This window comes from Pelodiscus sinensis, chromosome 12, assembly GCF_049634645.1.
Source record: "Pelodiscus sinensis isolate JC-2024 chromosome 12, ASM4963464v1, whole genome shotgun sequence".
NCBI classification, from domain to species: domain Eukaryota; kingdom Metazoa; phylum Chordata; order Testudines; family Trionychidae; genus Pelodiscus; species Pelodiscus sinensis.
Window position 1 is genome coordinate 8,151,606 of NC_134722.1, and position 23,691 is coordinate 8,175,296.

At 46.8% G+C, this 23,691-nt stretch overlaps 1 protein-coding gene across 2 annotated transcripts in view; it reads right to left on the reverse strand.

The window, feature by feature from the left end:
- CRISPLD2 (cysteine rich secretory protein LCCL domain containing 2) overlaps positions 1-23,369 on the reverse strand; it is a 49,083-nt gene extending 25,714 nt beyond the window's left edge. The window contains exons 1-7 of one of the 2 annotated variants that reach the window (XM_014580769.3): positions 23,039-23,369; positions 15,454-15,755; positions 8,924-9,042; positions 6,113-6,245; positions 5,351-5,466; positions 3,280-3,380; positions 86-244 (exon numbers count right to left, since the gene is read on the reverse strand). In XM_014580769.3, the coding sequence (XP_014436255.1) occupies positions 86-244; positions 3,280-3,380; positions 5,351-5,466; positions 6,113-6,245; positions 8,924-9,042; positions 15,454-15,678 (853 nt within the window). In that variant the 5' untranslated portion in view covers positions 15,679-15,755; positions 23,039-23,369. Of the gene's footprint in view, positions 1-85; positions 245-3,279; positions 3,381-5,350; positions 5,467-6,112; positions 6,246-8,923; positions 9,043-15,453; positions 15,797-23,038 lie in introns of both variants that reach the window. The other variant, XM_025178612.2, reaches the window with a different exon arrangement.
- Between the last annotated feature and the right edge of the window lie 322 nt (positions 23,370-23,691).

A 23,691-nucleotide genomic window follows, 5' to 3' on the forward strand; every position in this document is an offset into this window, starting at 1 on the left:
GCCTCATGGCATCTTATTCTGCATCCATACTCCTATGGAAGTATTTAAAAGCTTATAGAATAGGGAAGGCAAATAAAGCTCTTACTCATGAAATTGTCTGATGTCTTGGTGATTTTCTTGGTCTTAGTTGGTTTAGTGGGTTTGGTCACCCGTTCTTGCACCCACATGTGTTTTTCCTCTGTAATTTGTGGGACCTCCACTTCGTTAGTCTCATCCTGCTCAGGCTTTTGTACGTAGTGGTCATCTTATTGAGGGGAAGGTAAAACAACATCCTGGCATTAATAGTCAAGTCAGATGAGCTGTGGCAGGACTGATATTTCGTGGACTATTGTTTGGTTTAGCAAAGATCTATTTCTAAATAGTTGGAAACTCAACAAAATGAAAGTTAAATACAGAATAGACCAATCTTCTAGTATGGGTAAAGTACCAGGAAAGGAATCTTCGCTTCATACCATTCATTTCCTTGGCACCTAAAGCAATGCTTAAAAAACTAAGCAATAACTGGTTGAAGTGATCTGTCACTTACAATGCTGATGAGGGTGTGCTGAAATCTTACTATTATTTATCATGCTATTTAAAAACACTTTTACTCGGTAGAAAAAGGTCAGTACTCTAAGACAGTCAGACATATTCACCAGACACCTGTCAAGAGAGGACCCTCACTCGTTAAGTGCTCAGGTGGTTGATGCTCTCCACTTCTCACGCAGGGCGTTCACCTCAAAACTACCTTCCCCATCCTTATCACAGCTTCCTTCTGTCATGCACTGCTCATTTCTCCTTACCTTGCTGCAGCGTTAATACTTTTGTGCCCTCGGCGGGCTCATCTACACTGCGGTTAGAGAACCGTGGCTGGCTTATGGTGAGTTGGACTTATGGGGCTTGGGCTGTGGGGAAGGTTAACTGCAGTGCAGACATCTGACCCCAGGCTCTAGGACGGGTTCCCAACCTTTTTCGATCCCTGTACCACCTTGGCTTTTAGTAAACCTTCCCGTACCCCCTATTCAATATGAAAGGAAATAAATTCTAGACTCTAGAATCCACAACTTTTTTCACTAACACTACTACTTTGGAATATTTCAATTAGGATAATCTAGTTATTTACCAAAGATTCCCCGTACCCCCTTGACAAGCTTTTCATACCCCCTGGGGGTACGCATACCCCAGGTTGGGAACCCCTGCTCTAGGAGGTGGGATGGCCCAAAGTTTGGGCTCTAGCTTGCCTCAGACGTCTACTCTATAATTAAACAGACTCACCACCCGAGCACTGAACACCCAAATCAGCTGGCCCGTTGTGGGGTGTTAATTGCAGTGCAGGCTAAGGAAAAAAAGCTCCAATGTGGCACTAGCTAAATCCACTCACCTGGGCTTGTCCTAGCAAACTCTCACTTTCCAATATACAGTACAGCAATGAAGAGAGAAATGATTCCAACAAACTGATGACTCATCTTTTAGAGGAATTTCTCCCTCCGGCTGTACCATGAGCGCTCGCATACCACTCTCACTTTGGATATCGACAGCATATGTTTGCTTCCTTATGGCTCGGGCTACTAAGCATGAAGCACCACATTGATTTTGGCCCAAAATCTTTGCTTTGAGCAAGTCTAGTGAATTTGTCTTCATGTACAAAAACAGGCTCATTCCTTCCCAGAGCAAAGGGCTGATAGAGGTAAAGAAAGACGACACAGCTCCAATACCTCTTCTACTTTAAATGGTACAAGCGATTTCATTGGTGGCTTTCGAATTAATAAAAGTTTTCATTCACTAAATAGAGCACCATTTATAGAGCAAACCAAGCGAGGGTGGAGTTGCTTATACCTAAAACATACACAAGCCAATGAATGGTCTCAGTTACACTAAGGTAACCCAGAGAAATGTCCTTGAACTGATGGAGTCGCTTTGGATTTACACCAGTGCCTGCCAGCAGAAATGGATCATTAAGTGCTGCTTCCGACATTCTCCTAGCGGTTTTCAAAGTGCGGGTCGCGACCCAATGGGAATGTCGGGCATTGGGGCTCGTTGCTGTAGGGGGATCAGGTGACCCATGGAGGAGCTAAGGCAGCTCCCTGCCTGACCTAGCACCACAGACTGTGCTGTGCCCCAGAATTAGCCGGCAATAGGCCCAGCTCCTAAGTGGGACCTGCCCCACTGCCCCTGCCCCGAGCACTAGCTCCACACTCCCATTGGCTAGGAACCTGCTGCTGGCTGCTTCTGGGGCCTTAGCAGCCCCGCTGCACCACTGACCAGGAGTAGGGTTGCCAGGTAGACCCCGCTAAAAAACCAGACACGCTTGTCCGGGGGGGGGGGGGGGGGAGAACCGGCTGGGAGGGTGGGGGGCTGGCCGGGAGGGGGGCGGGAAACAGAGCTGGCAAGGGGGGGGCTGCGGGGCTAGACAGGAGGAGAGGGGCGGGAAGCAGAGCTGGCGGAGGGGACGGAGCAGCCACTGGCCGCAGCCGGAGTCCTTCCAGCTACGCCCCCGGCAGGCGCTCCCTTTACTTGCCAGCAGAAGCCGGGCAGGGGCGGGGCTGGGAGCCACTCCCCCCGCCCGGCATCTGCTCGCAACCAGAGGCTCCCAGCTGACAGGCGGGGCTGTGATTGGCGCTGGGAGTCTCTGATCCCGTGCAAAAGCCGGGGGGAGGGGAGGACTGGGAGTCCCGGCCCCTGTCCCGCCCCACCCGGCTTTTGCGTGCAACCACAGGGCTCCCAGTGCCAATCGCGTCCCACCTCCCAGTCGCTCCCCCACCCCCGCCAGGCTTCCCTCCGACGCCCGGCCGGGAATTCACAAAATACCGGACATTGCACATGTCCAGTATTTTCTGAATTTTTCTACCAGACAGACGGTGCAAATACCGGACTGTCCAGTAGAAAACCGGACACCTGGCAACTCTAACCAGGAGCCGCTCAAGAGAAGGCCCTCCTGCCCCAGCCCTGGCCTCCCCAAAGGTGGAGCCCCCTCCTACACGCCAAAGCTCTCACCCTCAGCCCCACCCTGGAGCCCACACTCCAGTCAAATTGTGCTGGGTTACGGCATCCACAATTTTCTTCAACTGGGTCATGAGAAAACCAGTTTGAAAACCCCTGGCCTAGAATACGGGTTCTGTGCATTTCCGAGTTAACAATGGAGGATTAAATAGCGCACACATCTGGAACTGGTTTTCATGAAAGTTCCCAGGAACATTTTTCCCATTTTTCCATACCACACAGAAAAAAAACCCCAAAACAGGTGAGCTCATTTGCATTTTCCCATAAGGCACTGAGCCGAGAGAAATATCGATCACCTACCTTTGTAACAGAGGTTGTTCTTACAGTTCCCTCCGTAGCTAGGTGGGCACTCAGAACAGGGCCTGCCATTTTTATAGGGCGCTTCTCCAATCCAGTTCCCCCTGGAAAAAGCATGAGAGAAATGGGTCTCTTTTGAATAGCGTCCATGCCACACAAACAATTCTCTTACTTCGCTTGCAGGGCCTGTGCCTGAAACCTGAACCCCGAAGCCTCAGGCTATTGAGGAATAGTGGGAAATGAATGTTTTTCCTGTGCTTGTGTGTTGCTAGATGGGTGTAAATATAGAAAGGGGTCCCCTGTGTCTCTCCTTCCATGCACACGCAATCTCGGCGGCTTTCTCGCGATAACTCAGCAAACCAAGGGGAAACAGCCCAGTACAACACTTTCCCTTCTGCTTCACAACTGGTGAGTCGCAGACTGGTACTGTGCCATTGGCTGCCTCGTGTGTGTTCCTCAAGGCCAGAGCCACACATCTACCACCATTTCTGTGCTCTCCAGATCAGTCCAGCAACGACACACGCTGCCTGGAATACAGCTCTTTTCCATTTAAAAGCTGTTCCGCTTTCCACTGGGAACGGCTCCCACACAGGGCTCGGCCTGAGACACCAGAAATCCCAGCCGTGGTGAGTGCTTTAGACAACTTGCCGATGTTTCTAGACAACGTGTCTAGGAACATTAGCCTCATCTCCCATTTTCCAATGACTCAAAAACCCCTCCGTTTTGCCTCTGAGGCCACAAGCAGCATTCTTCACAGTTGCTGTGGTAATCACTACAGACTGAATATGAGGCAACTCTTTCACATATCACTTCAAAAGGTCAGCACCGGCAGCCTGCTCCTTGAAAGCAAACATTTCACCTCATTTCATTTCTAAAAGGCCTGTTTAAGAGAGGTGCATGGCGTGCTCTGTGTGTGTGTGTGTGTGTGTGTGTGTGTGTTACTTTTACATTAAAATCCTATGTAGATACTGCATGCCTAGCTGAGTGGAATTAAATCAATTTTATTCACTCAAGAAATTATTGGCTTTGCAAAAAGAAAAACTCTGCCCCTGCTCCCCTTCTGATTTTGTATATTATAAAGGTTTAGAGCTTTCAGAATCCAAAGAGTGTGATCTATGAATCGCACCTTCTTAGTAATTGTCCACTGCGTGGTCCCCACTCACAAGGCTAGGGTCATACTGAAGCCTTGAAAGGAGAAGAAACTCCACAAGAGCCTGTATTTGTCCGTACTGCAGCCCTGAATGGGGGATATGCAAAGCAATTCCACCTTCTCCCAAAGGTCTGCAGGACACTACAGTGCAATCCTGCATGCCGATGAGTCTCCTCAAATCCCATTCCATTTCTTAGGAGCCAAAGGTTCTCAGCATCTCCTGGGCAGGGAAGGGCTTATTGTTGGTCTAAATACCCACACAATTCTCCGATGGCTTTCACCGCAAACAGTAAGAATTGCATCCCACCCCCATCTTAATCCGTGGCTGAACTCAATGGGATCTGCAGTCAAAGTGCCTTCATGAATACATCGTCTTCTCTTCCAAATATTTCCGTGTGGTGTTGCCTTTCTGTAACGGTTTTCTAAACTCTAAGCTCTCTGGGGCGAAGCAGCTTTGTGTCTCACGCAGCACAAAGATTTTCAGGGCCTGCCCATTACATATTAAACAACATTAGCATATATATGCATGTCGATTTGCAGCTCTTTCCAGAAACTGGCTCTGTAACCCGGACAGCGCTTCTTACTAGAAACTTGCCACAGATACATGTAAACTCTTAGAACAAATGCAGCTTCTACGTCTAGTAGAAGTCTGGCCCAGGACTGATTCAATATGAGTGCTTGAGTTACGTAACTTCTTTGGAACAGAGATGGTGGCTTGCTGCAGGTCTGTATAGCACTTAGCATAATGGGGCCCCACTTTGGTTGGCATTTACGTACTGCCACAATTTAAATATTTAATAAATCCACCACTCCTCCAGAAATCTCTGCCCCCAACTCTCTATTAGTTGGGCAACCTGTCAGGGTGCAGCTGTAAGTGCTGGCGTGCAGAGGGGAGGGGAGAGAAACAGATTGTATCATCCTTACTTAGGAGAATAGTTGCAGACCAGATAGACGGCATTCTCCCAGATTTCCCCCCAAACATTCATCTGTTTGCAGATGTTTACAGCGCAGCCAACCTTGTTTGTCGTGGCCCAAACGATCTGAAAGCATAAAGCAGGCATGTTAAAAAAAACCAAAATGCTGCAAGAGACACATTTGCTCAAGTTTCCAGAATATATTTTCACAATGACCAGTGTCCCCATCTCCCCCCATCCCTGCAGACAGACTGGGATAACTTTTATAATATACTATGATGGAGCCACTATGCCTAATGCATATTCAGGAGAGGTTTCACCTCTCTGACCTATTTTCATTTCCTCACCCTACTAATACTGAAGTGCCTTCATTAGTATATAATTAGTATATTAATTAGGTTAATTTGTTATCGTATATTAATATGTTGCCATGGCTCTCTTGTGGTCAGACATCTGCAGAGGTTCTATCCAAAAAGTGGAGTTACTTCACGTCCCTGAGCCTGGCTGGTGTCATTATGGACAAAATTCCCCCAACACACTTTATTTCCAGCTCCCCAAAATTTAGGGGGTGACTGAGCCAAAGTTCATAGGCCTCAAGCCTTTTGCTAACTGCTGAAGTCAGTGTCTCCCAGGATAGAGGCCTGAAGATGTCTTGCATTACTGGTGAATAAAATAAATACTAAGAGAGCTCTATGGGCTACATGGGGTGTGAGGGAACACACCAAGTACTGACAGAGGACTCGGGATTTCATGTTTCCTTCCTCTTCCTTACCTGGGTATAGTGAGTGCACATTGCTCCAGAGCATCTTTCAGGACACCAAGGATCACATTCGTGGGGATAGGGATAAGTATAATCTTTAACTTCGTCATACCAAGACTGCACATGGAAGGCTGGAGAACGGTACCTAAAAGACCAACAAGCTAGATCACTACCTACAACTGTAGGGTTCCCACCAACCTCAATGCACCAGGGTCATCTTTTGTTAATATGAAACTCTCAATAATTCGGCATGGGATATTTGCAAAGCAGTAAAATCCGTTCATAGTGCAACATGGTGCCACCTTGGTAAGGAACAGCAACTTTAAGAAATGGAGCGATCGTCAGAAATGATAGAAAAACCCAGCGTCATATCTTGGCCAATGACAAATCTCTGCTGTTTGACACACAGAGAACTATGAGAGACTTTAAAATTTAGGATCCAATCTGACATTCTGCAGTAGACTGTATTTTTAGGTTTAACTTTCTCTTTAAAAGCCATTGACCTGAAATGCCCCCTTGACTTTTCCACTCCATTACAAAAGACTTCTAGTTTGGCAGAAGGCTGTATTTTGAAAGTAAACATCAGCAAGAGGCTGCCAAATGGATTAAACCACAAGTCATGTACCTATGTTACTGCTACACAATTGATTATGTCTGAAAGCACACTCATGTCCATAGCAGCTGTGCACCAGGCACTGGGAGGATGTGGTTTGGGCAGGCACTACACTTTTAAATGCTGTTTGTGGCACAGTTGCACCATGATCCAGGCTTATGTTGGGAAAGTGAATGTCAGTATAATTATATATACACCCCATGCATGCTGTGTGCAATGGCCCATTAGCCTCCACCCACTGTAGCTAATGGTACAGATGGAGCAACCTGTGGACTTCACATTCCATTCAAACGCTCATAAACGAGCAAATAACTGGAACCAGAGGTGTCGCGATCAAGGATACTTTGCACTTGCCTCATAACCTTTCTCTGATGACCTCAACGTGCTTTAAAACCATTAATGAATTGTGCGTCACAATATGACAGGAGGGAGTGTACTAATGGCCCCATTTTACAGATGAGAAAACAGAGGCAGAGGGCTTGATGGCAGTTCTCTCACTGATTTCAATGGGACTATGCAGTCTGTGATTAGCCCAAGGTCACTCAGGATGCTGGAGTAGAGCCAAGTAGAATCCTGGTCTTCTGACTCTCAGTCCTGTACGTTAACCCCACGATCCCACTTCCTCCTTTCGTACATCAATTTGTCAAAATAGGGCCCGATTCTGATATCACATCACTCTTACATCGAAGAAATCCCATTGATTGTAACTGAGGCTATGTCTACACTGCTGCTCTTTTCCAGGATACTGGAGGTATCCCGGAAAAGCTGTGCCACATCCAAGGAACGCATCCGCTTAAAAAAAAAAATCGGAAAAGCGGACACGTTCTTTCACCATCCCTGTAAACCTCGTTGTACAAGGAAGAAGGGATGTGCCGAAAGAGGAGGTTTTTCTGAAATTTGGCACCATGAAGATGCGCCAAATTTCGGAAAAGTCTCTTCCGAAAGAAAAGTGGTTTGCAATTTGTGTATCTTTTTCCAGCTTTTCTTTATAGTGTAGACACAGCCTGAGGTTCACAGTGGGCATAATCACAGTCCAGCCTATTAAGTTAACAAGGAAGGGGAAAGATTTGCTTAACAAATAACACTAAATTCACCCTTAACATCTGCACCAAATGAGCTCCAATTTAGCAGTTGGCTGAGCTCCAGCTGCTGATCTGGACAGACTCCAACCTGGTTCATTAAGCTAACAATGCTCAGGAGAGCCAACCGTGCCATCGACTGCCAGCTCCTACTGGGAAGAGAACCCCTGTTGTTTTCCACTGAGGACATACAGCAATCTGGCAAAGCAATCCCCATGGATGCAGAAATGCAACAATCTCTACCTGGTCCAACACCCCAGGTTTGGCCCAGAAGCTAAAAGTGTTTGCCCATCTCGAATTCCGCACTCATCCAAAAGCAAACACAAAGTGGTTGCAGACATTGGGAAGCGCAAAGGGAAGTGTGGTGAGATGCACACTGAGGATTCCTAACAGTTAGAGGTCAGGCCCAGCTGGTTTGCAAAGAGAGCCAAGCTGTGTGTGAAACAGGGGACTTGGGAGTCCGGGCCCTGGAGTCAGTGGAACTCTGCCACTGAGTCTCTGTAGGAACTTGGGCAAGTCCCTTCTCCTCTCTGTGCCTCACAGGTAAATCCACCATACACAGGGGAGCCGATAGGATTGTCAGGCCTCTGTCCAATGTGTGCATGGGGAGAACGCTGCAGTCCTGGAAGGGGCGGGGCTTCAGGAAGAAGGGGCGGAGCCTCAGGTGGAAGGGGTGGGGCTGGGGTAGCCAGCCCTTAGAGCTGCCCAGGCTGCATGGTCACCTCTCCCCCGCCAGTCCTCACGCCCAGCCAGAGTGCATGGCATGAGGCTCTGTAGCACCACCTCGTGGTCCTATGGACCTAGGCCCCTTAGAATCACCAGCCTCTGGGGCAAATGCAATCTTTGCTTGAGCTCCCCACTACCCCGCCCCCCATCGGCGGGCCTGACCACACAATGGGGTTCAGTTCACATTTCCTAAGCATGCTGGGAACTGCTGGCTGAAAGGCCAGATATACGTTACCATTACCGCGTCCGTTTCAAAGAACCGCTGCCCACCCCCCTTCCCTTTTTCCTGCCCGTCAAGCTATTTTTCCTAAACGTTGACAGGACAAACCTCCCAAATTGTCCCACAAGGCGAGACCCAAATGTGGACCGAACGGGCACGCTAGCCCGTCGCTCTCCAGTTCTTACCTGCCCCAATGAACCGCCAAATTCTGGCCAATGGACATAATGAGGCTGGTGGGTCCGTGATCCCAGATGCACTCCTGGGCCCAAGCCTCTGCTGATCTTTCCAGCTCATCATCCCAGGTCTACATGAGAGTCAAAGAAGAGAGCAGTTGACAAACGGTGGGAAAACCTCTGACAAACACACTGGACCTGCGTTCTGCCTGGGCGCCGCACTGCGGGGCAGGCTCCGAATCGCGATGCGCCCCAGTGAAAAGCTGGAGTGTACCTCCCTGTATCAATGAAAGGCTCTGGCGTGGACTCGGCCTTTCTTTGCTGCTTCCCCATGACGCAGAAGGGAAAGATTCCAGCAGCAGGACCCTACCTTGCTAAAAACAGCTGTGTAGATGGGGAAGCCTGGCTCAGGTGAGTTCAGAGCCATGTAGTCAAGTGCATACCCACCTGCTTCAACGTGTCTTTTCTTGCCCAAGCCATGCCTCATGTCTCCTATTTATACCTGTGCTGGGGGGGCTACCCATGTATGTATTTTACCTGCCAGTGAAAGAAGCATGCAGTGGAGACCTACCCTCAGAACTAAGCAAAAGGATTGGTTGATGGGATGAGAGTTAAGAGTCACACATGATCCCCAGCCTGGCCTTTCTTTCACGTAATCAACCTGTGGAACTCCTTGCCAGAGGATGTGGTGAAGGCGAGGATGTTAGCAGGGTTCAAAAAAGAGCTAGATAGATTCATGGAGGTTAGGTCCATCAATGGCTATTAGCCAGGATGGGTGGGAATGGCCTTTGTACATGGACTCGGGACTCTTTGTGGTCTACTACTTTAGGCACCATTTAAACACCAGACAGCATCTGACCCTCTTCAAATCCATAAGAACAATCATACTGGGTCAGACCAAAGGTCCATCTACCCCAGTGTCCTGTCTTCCAACAGTGGCCAAAGCCAGGAGCCCCAGAGGGAATGAACACAACAGGTAATTATCAGTTGACCCATCCCCTGTCGCCCATTCTAAGCTTCTGACAAATAGAGGCTAAGGACATCAACCCTGCTCATCCTGGCTAATTGCCACTGATGGACTTATCCTCCGTGAATTTATCTAGCTCTTTTTTGAACCCTGTTAAAGTCCTGGGCTTCACAATATCCCCTGGCAAGGAGTTCCACAGATTGACTGTGCATTGTCTGAAGAAATACAGGTTGAACCTTTCTAATCTGGCACCATCCATGGTTCAGCATGATTTTAGCTAGCTGGCTGTCCATTTATCATGGGTGTGGGAAAGTTTCCCACAGTCCCATAGAGTTCGTTTACAGCCACCAGTCCTGGCTCTCTCACTGTTTGGTGCTGTTATTTAGCTCTGATTTACCCCAAAATATCTTCTAAGAGCCCTGTAAGCAGTGGAAGTGCTGGTCATGCTGCTAGGCAATATTCACCACCTGTGGTTTGACAAATTCTCTGGTTTGGCACCGTTCAGGTCCCAAGGGTGCTAAACTAGAGAGGTTCAACCTGTACTTCCTTTTGTTTTAAGCCTGCTATCCAGTCTAAAGCCACTGAAGCTCCCCAAGATCCTAATGCTCTTGCTACTTCATAGCTTTTCACCAGAGCCTTCCAAATCACAGCCTCAAACGCAGTTGCTTTCCAAGTCTCCTAATTTAATGCAGAGACCATATGATATGAGCAATATGCTACTAAATGGAAATTGACATGAACATATGTGCTACATCTTACCAATGCAGGCAAGAGATACTCCATGAAAGACTGGGGACAAGCTTTTTTTTTTTTTTTTTTTTGCATCTGTGGATTCTTGCTTGATTAGATGCTCGGTTCTGCCGGCATCACATTATAAAGCCCCGGCTATTTAAATTAGACCTTCCATTTGCTTCTTTTTCGATGTATGATTGCCATCAGGAGACTGGACTTATTCCAAGTGCAATGAATATATCAGCAAAATAGATTTCTGACTATCCCCTGATCCCTCAAGACCCCTTAATGCCAAAGACTCAAACCAACCTCTCAGATCAATATTGAAACCAGACATGCACTAACCAACTAGGCTCCCTTTAGACTTATTTAAATTCTCTGTAGTGGACACTCTCCAGGAAATGGGATACAATGAGCTGGTCGTGAACCTGAGCCAAAACAGTTTAGTTTTTCTTCTGGAGATCTGAGATCGTTTTTGAATGGCGTTAAGGACATCGTTGTGGACACACCGATGAATAAACCGGGACTGCAATGTGCATATGCAACTACATGAAGAGCACGCACAGTTAGACATGCATTTGCTCGCCTGTTTTGTCTGGGAACATGACATTCAGGCTGGACCGCGATTTTAACTCGCACAATTCATTGGCCAATCTCAAGCAATTCTGCTAGTTGCACGTACTGTGGACTGACAGGCCCTTTACTCTCACGATGGGTATGAAATGGAAACAAAAGAGATTTCACAAAATATGAGGTGCACTAGCAGAATCTTGGACCAGATAATTTGCCCTATCTAGTAATAATATCTTCTCCACATTCATGAGCAGTAACTTCTTTTCAACCATGCAGAGGAAAGGTAGGTTAACTCCACATACAAGGGAACGGAAATCCCTTCCCTCTAGGAATACGTGGAACCCATAAGGCCGTGGTTTTCCATTTTATTTTCATGACCCAGTTGAAAAAATGTGTTGATGCTGCGACCCAACATAATGTGACTAGAGTATGGGTTCCAGGGTGAGGCTAAGGAGGAGAGCTTTGGGGTGTAAGAGGGGGCTTCGGCTTTGCGGGGCATTGCTGGGGCAAGAGGGGCTTACCTTCAGCAGCTCCCCATTACCAGTGCAGGGGGGTGCTAAGGCAGCTTCCTGCCTCTTCTGGCACTGCAGACCAGGCTGCGCCCCAGAAGCAGCCAGCAGCAAGTTCTAGCCAATAGGAGTGCAGAGCTAGTGCGCAGGGTGGGGGCTGTGCATGGAGCCCCCTCCCCCAGGAACCGATCCCGTCGCCAGCTGCTTCTAGGACACATCACAGTCTGCGGTGCTGGGACAGGCCTGGTCACCTGATCCCCCTGCAGCAACGAGACCCAGCGCCCGACATTCCATCCCCCAGTCCTGGGTCACAAACAGTAGTTTGGAAACCACTGATATAAATCAGCTGCAGCCCATTACTGTGCTGGGAAAATCCTTTGAGATCTGAAAGACAACACACCTCTAGGCAAGGTAAGGTTTTTGATTTTCAGTGTTGCTGGCAAAACAAACCGAAAGGTCACTCGTCTCTTAGAAACTGCTGCTTATTTTTTACTCTAGGTTGATTATCAACATGGAGCTTGTTTTGTTTTGGACACTCGCCATCCCCATTACTACTGTTCTATAATAAAAACATACAATGGAAGCGCATGTACTAAAGTTGCAAGGCGGTTAGGGTCATTTTATTTCTGGCCCACTCCATCGTGGAGAATGTACACTGTTCACATCTGGCCCAGAACAACATCTGCCAAAGCGGAGCCAGGGAGCTGATTTTCCATTAACACTGAATACCATGGCTAACCTTGAATCCATTATCCTAACATAGCCAAGCAGCACTAGGCTGCTGCAGTAGTGAATTTCTATTCTTTCTCCGCTCTCCTATTACCCAGCCTCAGACTTTTCTTCCCCTTTTGCTTGAATGAGTCTCTTGCTTCAGTTATAAGATTAAATTCTCTCTAATGATAACAGGTGTAGGTTGCTCAACATACCTATGTATAATTGAATTGGCTACCTCATTTACTTTTGGCATCTGTTGGATTACAAATAATGAGACAGCACATTAATATCTGCATTTTCTGGAAAATACGAGCTCTCTGTGCATCTATAGCCATAACATCTGAGGTTCATACAACTGCACATCTTTTAATGCAATATATGCCATCAAATGCCAGCAATGCCCCTCTGCCCTGTATATTGGCCAAACCGGACAGTCTGTGCAACAAAGATAAATGGAAACAAATCAGACAACAGGAGTGCTAACATACATACCCCTGTAAGGGAACATTTTAACCTGCCTGGTCACTATCATGGATTTTAAAGTAACCATTCTTCTGCAAAGGAATTTCTCCACCCATTTACAGAGAGAAACTGCAGAACTGGAATTCATCTACCAATTTAACACTGTTACCCTGGGCTTGAATAAAGACATCAACTGGTTAATGCACTACAAAGCCAATTTCCCCTACCTCTGACATCTGAATTTCCACATCAAAAGCTAAGAATGGGATACATCCAGCCCACTTCAACACGGGTCCTATAATTGACAGGTACTTCTTTTGCTTTTATTTATATGTATGTGTGTGTGCGCGCGCACACACACACACACACACACACACACACACACACGCGGCTTGACAAACAGCAGCAAGAGCTACTCACCAGCCCCGCATCACGCATGCACCAGACCAGCACTGCACATGCGTGCAGCGCCGGTGAATGGGACGCACGGAGCGACTGGCTGAAATTTACTCACCATGGGCAGGTAGAATCAGTGGTTTGTCAAGCCCTGTATATATCTATCTTGGATTCTGCTGTTTGTACTCCAACTCATCTGATGAAGTGGGTCTTACCCACCAAAGCTCAGGATCTTATGTATTTTTGTTAGTCTCTAACACTCCTTTTTAAAGTGACAGACTAATATGGCTACCCCTCAGACTTTTTCTGCATCTTTAGGTCATTTATGTGCATCAGATATAGACCTGAAATAATGGACCTTCACAGCTATCACAACTTAGCCAAGCACCCAATTCTACTTACTTAACCACAGATTAATGCCAACTCTTCTGCTATGAAGATTTTGCTACCTGCATCAAATTTAAAAAAAAAAATTAAGCCTTTCGCCTCTCACTTTCTGTACAGCACTGAAAACAGCCCATGATCTTAAGTGAGCAAGACTGAGAAGTGCTCTGTTTGAAAACAAAGGATTAAAGTGAACTTTGTGTTCAGAATGCGCGCAAGGATTCCCAAGGAATATTAGGTAAACATGAACACATGAAAGGCTGATTATAGTGGTTCCAAGTAGCACCATTTTATACCCGACTTCTTTCTTCGCAGCATACAAGGCTCTTTCAGTTGTACAAAGCCTCCCCTCAAACCACTAGAAAAGCACCCTGAGCAAACACAAACATCACACAGCCACCATCCTGGACAAGTAAACAGAAGTCAGGCAGCGAACACTCCACAACTGAAGCATTTTTAGATCCCCAAAGCCAATGAAAATATATTTGGCTTTCTTTGCATTGCTGTGTGTTTACTTTCTTGGAACCAGTCAAGCCTCATCTTCCCTTGCAGTGTGTTGCAGCCAGCCCACAGAATATCAGTCTACTAAACAACAGGGATATAAAATAACTATACTTAGGAAGGACTATAACTCTCTCTCACTGACAAAGCAGCAACAACTAAAAGCAAAAAACCTGGCACTAAAGGGCTTATATGAAGAGCTGATGTTTTAGATCTGTTTTTGCTTGTACCTCTTCTCTCTTACTCTTCCCCCCATCCTCGCAAGGCAGAGTTTTATATTTTTCCCATTCAGTTCAATGCAAAAGGCATTATTATGAATAAAAGATGCCTTTTATAGCACCGCTCATTTTTATACACTGTCTCCATTACAGCCTCACTGAATCAATCCAGGGGAGACAGATTGCCAAATGGGCGCTATTTTTGCAGTAACAATATTTGAAGGAGAGAGAAATGCACAGAAATTACTATCCTGGGTAGTTCTCTAATTCCACGATATTTTTGTAGGCACCCCAGAAATAGCCACTGTGTGGAAAACTGTATGATGAAAGGGTATTCATGTTGATTGCTGCTGGTTAACACTTAGGCATGTCAATGGCTCTCTCTGAAGTGAGAGTATTGACCAAGAGTGTAATTTTGGTTCCTGGAGCTCAGAAAAAAAAATACTGTCAATCCGTCTACTACTGACCTCAATGGGAGTCTTTCTAAAGATTTTAACAGACTGGGCCTATATTCCAGAAGGTGAAGCTGGATTCTCCAAGGGGCTAAAGTCAATGAGAGCTGGCAGAACTAGCACACCGCAGGGGCATGTAGGACTAGACAGGGACTAGCACAGCGATGCAAAGAAAGCCAGCCAAGGTGGGATTCCTGGAGAAGAGTAAATGCGTCTCTGAGGTTCTGATGCAACTTCTCTAGGCAGGCTTTGGCACGGCCCAATGCCAGAGTCTTTCAGCAGACACATCCCCAGGGAGAATGTAGATTAAACGGTAGGAAAACCAGGAGACTTGGATGACATTTCGGTACCGGTCTAAGCTGCCAAGGGAGGCTGTGGGGCTGCTATCAATGGAGGCATTCAGGGTGAGACTAGACAGAAGTGGGAATGTTTTATGGATAATGAAATCAGTCCTGAAACTATGCAGTAGGATGACCCACTAATGGACCTTTCCAACATAAACAATTCAGCGGTCTAAGATGGTGCCAGGGAACCACTAGAGGAAAACCTATTATAGCAGAACTTGTTACAGTCCTCTAGCCAGGAGACAAACTGAAGTGACTACACACATTTCCACACCAGTGGGTGAACTCACCATATATTCCATATTGGCAGCTGAAGGATAGACTTCACCTCTCAGCTTGTTATGAAGCATCAAAATCTCTTCTTTGTCTGACCTTGGAATCGCTCTCTTGGCTCGGGAGTGATAGCTCTTCCAAATGTTCTCAAAGAAAGTACCATTGGGCAAGTAAAAGCATCGGGCTTCCTGCACCAAAACCAGGAGATATCCAAGGAGGAACCAAGACAGGGTAGGACTCATGGTCTACTCTGCGGTCAATGGACGTCGAGATGAACGAGGTAGAAGCACTCTGATTTTCTCTATTGCGCTGGACTGGTCTGGAATTCAGGTAGGAAACAAACAGTCACTCCAGGGAACACTAAGGAAGATCAACAGCATGTCAAGAGGATGAAGGCAAATCTGAAAATTAAACGAATTATTTTCTCTCCTACACAGCCCCAGTGCACCTCAAGGGTTCCCATTTCACAGATAGCAAGTCCTAGCCAGTTGGACAGGGCCAACTTCTTAAATCAGGTATTGTCTAGATTTCACACTGAATACTCTCGCTTTCCATAACTACTCACCGTTGCCCAATTTGCACATGCACTCGTTGGGGTGATATGAGCTTATTAGGTAGGTCATGGCACGTGAATTTTGCAAGGCCAACCCTTTTGCCTACAGCTATTTCCAACATGCCCATCAAGGCAGGAAAAAGAGGGCTGCATCAATATGAAATGTTCATAACTTCCTCCCAGCCCATTCCACATGCCGACTCTAGAGCAGGTGCGGGTAACCTAAGGTCCAAGGGTTGGATGTGGGTCCTGGCTTGCCTAGAACTGTCCCCCAAAGCTCTGGGTTCCCCACCCCTGCATTGAAGAACCCACTCTGGTCCCCCACCTCCAGTTCTCCCCGTGGGGTTGGAGTGCCAGCACTGGCTGCTTGTTGTAGGGGAGGAGCCACAAGACTTCTGGGCTGGTATCAAGCAAGCCAGAGCTGGGTCCGATCCACAGGGGCAGTAAAGTGCTGCCTGGAGGCTTTCCCCCCCCCCCCCCAAAAAAAATCTACTAGCCCTCCTAGGCTTTGCCGTGTGAAGGGAACGTGGGGGGGTGTCTTTCTGCTTCTCAGTCAGGGGCCATGTCAGTGAAGTGGGTGGGTTTTTTTGGGGGGAGTTGGTGGTTTGGGGGCTTTTTTGCTTCTCACTCATGTGCAGCCCCCCAATTTCATATTACAGGTTGGACCTCTCTAGTCCGGCAACCTCTGTGGTCCGGCATAATTTTATTTTGCCAGATGTCCACTTACCATGCATATGGCCAAGTTTCCTGATTTTTCTTTAGGTCAGCGGCCCCCAACACAAAAAAGGTTCCCCATCCCGCGTCTAGAGGGTCCCAGTACAGCTCCAAGACAAAACAGCGGGGGCTGTTTGGGGAATAGAGCATATCCCGGACAGCCCTGGACAGGGCCAACTTATCCATTAGGCACAATAGGCACAGTGCCTAGGGCCCACGATACTCTTAGGGGCCCACAAAAATGTTTTAATTTATTTTAAAATCAGAAGAAAAAAAATGAACTTTTAGGGTCGAAGAAAATGTTTTAATTTTTCTCTCACATCAGGAAAAAAATGAAACTTTTAGGGCCCGCAAAAAAAAATCTATTAAATTTTGCCTAAAACAGAAAAAAAAATGTTGAAATATTTAAAGTTATATCAAAAATAATTTTTAATATTGATATTATTATAGTGGGAGGGGCCTATGAAGGCAAATAATGCGGCCCACAAAAGTCATAATGCGGCCCTGGCTCTGGAATGCCCATAAAAGTAGAGGGAGGTGCAAAATATATGGAGATTCTCCTGAGAGGTGTAATTTATATCCATCAGAGTGAATCACCGGCCAGGCCCTTAAAATATCACATTCTCCAAGCTGTGACTTTTCACGTCTGCAGGGGGAGAAACGACAGGTTGTTTCTTCCAAGTGTTGTCGTTCGAGGAGGAGAACAGCTCCTAACAAAAGGGAAAGCAAACTTCCCCAGCAGCCAAGTCACAGAGGGTCAGACATGAGCTATAGCTATTTCACAGGCCTCCGCCTGCCAATAGACTCCGGCAGAGCCAGCCCCCAGAATCTGTCTGTTTGTGTGAAATGTCATCGTAACATCAGAGCAATCAAATTCCCCTCCGCAAGTGACGCATTGGGGTGTTCTCACTGACGCGGTTACAACACTCAGCTGGAGACAGACGTGCAGCCAACTCGATGAATTATTACGGAGCAGGAGAGGAGCCGGAGCAGGTTTTCCGCTCCTCACCTCAAAGAGGAACCAATTCTGCATTGCTCAGTTGCCAAGAGTCAACCTGCCTGGAACGGGAAGCCGTAATCAGAGCTGAATGCTGGCCTGAAGTGTGCTGACGATGATGGTCTAAATCACCTTGGACCTTGATCCTCTCTCCATCTTCACACTCACCTGTAATCTTCAAGCAAACCCTCCACCCTGATTCTGATCATTAACTGTCCGTGCTTTGTCCCTCACCTGACAGACAGTTATCTTAGCTTAGATCCTACATTCTCTGGTACTACAGATTTGTCCAGTTAGCTGGGATGGGCTGGTAATATCATGGGAATACAGGTTGAACCTCTCTAATCCAGCACCCTCTGGACCTGACTGGTGCCGAACCAGAGAATTTGCCAAACCACAGGAGATCAAAATTGTCTAGCAGCATGACCAACACTTCCACTGCTTACTGGGCTCTTAGAAGACATTTAGGGGTATATTTAGAGCTAAATAACAGCACAGAACACGGAGAACCAGGACTGGTGGCTGTGAACAAACTTTATGGGACCGCAGGAAACTGAGCCGTACGCATGATAAATGGACATTCGGCTCTGGACCACAAAGGTTGCCAGACCAGAGAGTGCAGGAGTAGAAAGATCCAACCTATAATATGAAATTGGGTTTAAACGTTCACACTGGACAGACAATGGAACAATCCAGTCACATCTTCATAAAACCAAAGGAGTGAATTACAGATTTCCAGTGTTACTGAGTGATGTTTGCAGTCTGGGAACCACCATGCCAATGGGAACAACTGTATATCAGGGCAGCTGTGTAAGGAGGGAATATTTCAAGAGAGGCAGCTTTTCCTTAATCAAAATTATCCCAAAGGCTGTCCAATTACATTAGGAGGAGCATGGCTGGCAGATCTAAGGAAGTGACTATTCCTCTTTGTTTGGCACTGGTGAAGCCATATCTACAGTATTGCACCCAATTCTGTCCTCCCCCCTCCCCTCCCATTACAGAAAGGATGTGGATGCAATGGAGAGAGTCCAGCGGAGGGCAACCAAAATGATGAGGGGGCTGGAGCCCGTGACCTATGAGGAGAGACTGAGGGATTTGGGCTTATTTAGTCTACAGAGGAGAAGAGTAAGGGGGGATTTGATAGCAGCCTTCAACTACTTGAAGGGGGGTTCCAAAGAGGATGGAGAGAGGCCGTTCTCAGTGGTCACAGATGGCAGAACAAGGAGCAGTGGTCTCAAGCTACCATGAATGGAGGGGAGGGGATCTAGGTTGCTTATTAGGAAAAGCTATTTCACTAGGAGGGTGGTGAAGTCCTGGAATGGGTTACCTAGGCTGGTGGTAGAATCTCTATCCCTACAGGTTTTTAAGTCCTGGCTTGACAAAGCCCTGGCTGGGGTGATTTAGTTGGGATTGATCCTGATCTTAGCAATGGGTTGGACTCGATGACTCCTGAGGGCTCTTCTAAACCTAGGGTTCTATGATTCTATGATATTAAACATCCCAGAACCCTTTCCTGAATAGGCCCCCAAATGTTTTCTCTACGTGACTGGTTCTGCAGATTGTACTGTTTACATTAACAAGCATTGCAAATTACCACTACATCCTCCCCAACTGGGCATTTTAATGCCGGGGTGTTTCTGGCTTGAGGGTATTGTTGAACGTGTTTGATAGAGGTGATTCATTTTCTTTCTTATAGTGTCTGGGTGAGGATGGGGAGCGGAGGACAGCAGAACTGCTCTGATGGCTGAAAAAATAAATCAAAGCTTGTTACCTATTTAGCTGTAGAAATATTTCGCTTCCCATCTAATGGAAGAGCAGCCAGGTGTTAACAACATGCTTTTAAGCAGGAGTATGCACACAGCACGCAATTATTTTGATGATGCTCAGAATGCATCTAATGGATCTAATTCTCCAAGGTGCTGACTCTCATAGAATCATAGAATCATAGAATAATAGGACTGGAAGGGACCTCGAGAGGTCATCGAGTCCAGCTCCCCGCCCTCAAGGCAGGATCAAGCTCCGTCTACACCATCCCTGACAGATGTCTATCTAACCTGTTATTAAATATCTCCAGAGAGGGAGATTCCACCACCTCCCTTGGCAGTTGATTCCAATATTTGACCACCCTGACAGTTAGGAATTTTTTCCTAATGTCCAATCTAAACCTCCCCTGCTGCACTTTAAGCCCATTACTCCTTGTCCTGTCCTCAGAAACCAAGAGGAACAAATTTTCTCCTTCTTCCTTGTGACAAATTTTCTCCTTCCTCATGACTCCAGCAAAAGTCAAGGGGCGTGTTGAACCCTGGCAAACCAAGCCCAGAGCTTATGCTGTCCAGCATGTTTGTCCAGTGCTTAACACAACGTAGCCCCACATCCCTGGCAGCCTTCTCAAGGCTACTGTGATATAAAACAGCAACTTTATAAGCAAAGTATTAAGGGATTGAGCTGGAGATCATGGTAGGATTACATAAAGAAAGTGTCTTAATTACTTCACTAAACCACCCTTTGGTTTATAGGGCAAGTGTGATACACAGACATGCATAATCCCTAGCCAGGGTTTTATCAGTTAAATTGAGGTTGAATTAGCCTAGTAAAAGCATTCAAGGCACACAACTTCTAGATTTCTTTTAAGGATAAATATTGCTCTCATCTCATCCTCTTCCCAGCATTGTTCGCTGGCACAAACCCGTCCATAAGTGAACCGTAAGTGGATAAAGAGAAGGGAGAAGGGAATGAGCTATTATTTTGCAGCCTGCCTGGCCCAGTCCAAGGAACAACTCCTACTTTCAGACACTTCCCCAAGAGGTTTCACATACAGATACTCCGCCAGGGCTATTTACACTGTGGCCATTTAATATGAGCCGTTTTAAATGCAATCTGCTTCTTAGGTATGGTGGCGAGAAGCAGGCAGCTGGCATCAGCTGCAGTTTCCCTCCTGACCTGGATTCACTCCTTTTTCTAACAAGGGGGCCACGTCTGGCACACAGTGAAAGTATAGAAACTGCAACTGGCAAATCAGCTGAGCCACCTGACAGCCCAGAGTTACACCGCAGGTGTTACTGTGCCATGAAGTCAACATCCCAAGTCCTTAACAGACCTTAGGCAACTTGACTCAGACCCCTTCAGCAGCTGGTCAGCACTGTGTAACAGACGGCAGATTATTCTCCGAGGCCTCTTCTCTGCTTGTCAATAAACATCCCTAATGCCTTTCCCCACAGGGGCTGCCTTGAAACTTAGTTTTAATGTTGGTGAAGGACGTATTCAGTCCCTGCAGCAGACAAATCGCTCATTGCAACCTCTGTGAATGCACATCCATAGGCGCATTGATTTCAATTAATAATCGGGGTAAGACCGGACATTAACTTCCATGGGAGTAGATCCTAGCCCAGTAAGATCAATGAATCGAGTTCTTGTCAGGTAGGATTGAACCCAGGATCTTAGGAGCTAAAGCCATGAGCCTCAGCTGGGTCAGAGAAAAGCCAAGTGGCCCCAAGCTAAGGTTGTAGAGCAGCCTTCACTCTTCCTTTCAATGGTCTCAGGGCCCCCGCATTACACAGGCAGAGCTATTGCCAAACTAGCCCAGCTCAAAGGTCTGACTTGTCTAGTGGTCTGCCCCAGGATGTCTTAGAAGCAGTGACATTAAAACAGGATAATGGCAAAGACACACTCCTATTACAGTATGGGCAACTATAACACTCCTTGGTACACAGTGAAACCCTGTGGACGCCCATGGGAATTTGAGTGGGCAAAGAACACAAGAGGCAAGTCCTCCACCGGGATCCATGGTTCCAAGCTCTTCTTCAACCCAGCAAGCCCCAGTTCAGCAACACTGTTTAAGAGCTTTGCTAAATCACAGCTCCAGGCTCCACAGACCACTGGCTGGCCAGTTGTGAAACTCCTACAAGCATTGGATGCACATTGTGTTCAAGCTGGAAGTTTGACAGTCATCTCAAACACTGTGCCAGCTGTGATTACACTTTGCTGCATTGGGAGAGGGGGAATGGAAGCATTTTTATGGCCTCTTTTCTGACATCTCAGGCTCATGCAGACATTTAGGGCTGATCAGAAACCATTGAAACCCCAGCAGCTACCTCCTGAAAGTTCTCACCTGCCAACGACATCCCACTTGGGGACAAAGGAAAGGCATTTTTCTGAGATTGGAGGAGGTCGTCTTTAAATGGGCTTTGAAAAGCTAAGTCACAAAAAGTTACTGCCTGGACTAATGGAAAGCTTCTAATCTCAGACTGTAGTAGCCTGGATAACCTCTGAAGCTGCCATGCAAAATTCCCTGCTCCACCCACAGACAAACAAAGTTAGCCTCAATGTGGTGTCCTCACCAGACCTTAAAGTTTTACTGTTATTGATCTCTAGTTAAATATTAAAATGGTTGTCTCATTTCCCCCAGTTATACAAATATATCCCAAAATACCCAGTGCCATGGGATAACTTAAACAGAGAAGGCAGAGGAAACTGGCAAGAGCAAGAGTTAACATAGGATGCCAGCAATAACTCAAAACCAGTAGCGCAGAGTCAGTGCTGGATCAAATTTTCACGCTTATAGATAAATTCAGGATACAAGCACTACGCCCACTGTATAGTTTGTGCATGCAGCCTGGCCTTTTTAGCCAAGATGCACATATTTGAGGCTTTGGAATGTTGACAGGTTTCCCCCTGAAAACGTTAGACCTGCAGAATATTCAGAGAAATTACAAATTCTGTGACTCAGAATATGTAATTATCGCTATCACGTAGAACAATGAAATCTGTGTTTTCAAAGGGAGAGAGAAATCATCTGGGTCTGTCATCACCCACTCCAGGGCAATACAAGAGGTTCAGTTTCTGTCTAAAGCCACAGTAGAAGTTGGGTTGTTGTTTTTTTAATTGTTCTACTAGTATTTGAAGGTTCTGATGAATTCATTTGAATCGCGGTTCTGATTACATGTGAATATAACATATAGCTTAATATATAATAGCTGATATTTAAATAGGACGAAGATGAAGAAAAAAAAATCAGGAGATGTTTCAATTAATGGTCAGCCAATTGTTAGAGGTTTTAGCAACAGGACTTCCAGAGGATTATATTATCTATGACACCTTCCACCTATGTGCTTGTAACTGTGTATAATATGAGTATTACTATTTACATACCATCGGTTGCTATATTAACCCATTATGAACTATTTATGAATGGAACTTTAATATTAACATGCAATTGTGTATCACACCCGCTCTTTTGGAGACAGTCTTAAACCTACCCCATCCTTGACACCGATTCGGGTTGCACACAACGCAGGCAACTATGTTTAAAACCACCGCTGTACTCAAACTTCACGCTTACCTCTCAAAGTCTGCAAGTCCGCTGGAAGTGAAAACTCCTCCCAAACCTGCGGGTGCGAATTCTCTCTAAACCGGGAGCGGGGGAAGTAAGACGAGGTGCAATGAATGCTAAGGTCTCAGAGCAGCTGGCAGCGATGAATGCTGTTCCCATGAACTCCCTCCGTGATATTTATACTCTCCAGGGTTGGGATGATCTGCTGGCCATCTCAGATCTTGGCAACGGCTCTGTATTTTCTGAGAGGGGGGGGGATAGAGGGGTGTCATCAAATCTCTCAGCGCAGCGGGGAGCTACCACTGAGCCTAAGAAAACTGAGACTCGCCCTCCCAAATGGAGTAATATAAAACACACACACACGTGGAACAAAACGGGGGAGGGGGGTGTTGGGGGGGCGGTGGGGGAGGATACCATCGGGTGGGAGGGGCCAGTAATGAAAACCAAATGATTATTTGCAAGTTTTCCATGAGACCCGCTAGCCGGACGGCTCCGATGCAATTCAGCGGTGGACTCCGGAGAGATCGGTCGGCTGCCGCCCTTGAAGTTTAACAAACAACCCCCCCAAAAGCCCAACCCCCCCAGGCCACTCACGCGGGGGTCGCAGGGCTCCTCCAAGCCGCGGCTTCTCCTGCCCCGAAGCGTGTGGCTGCCCAGGGCAG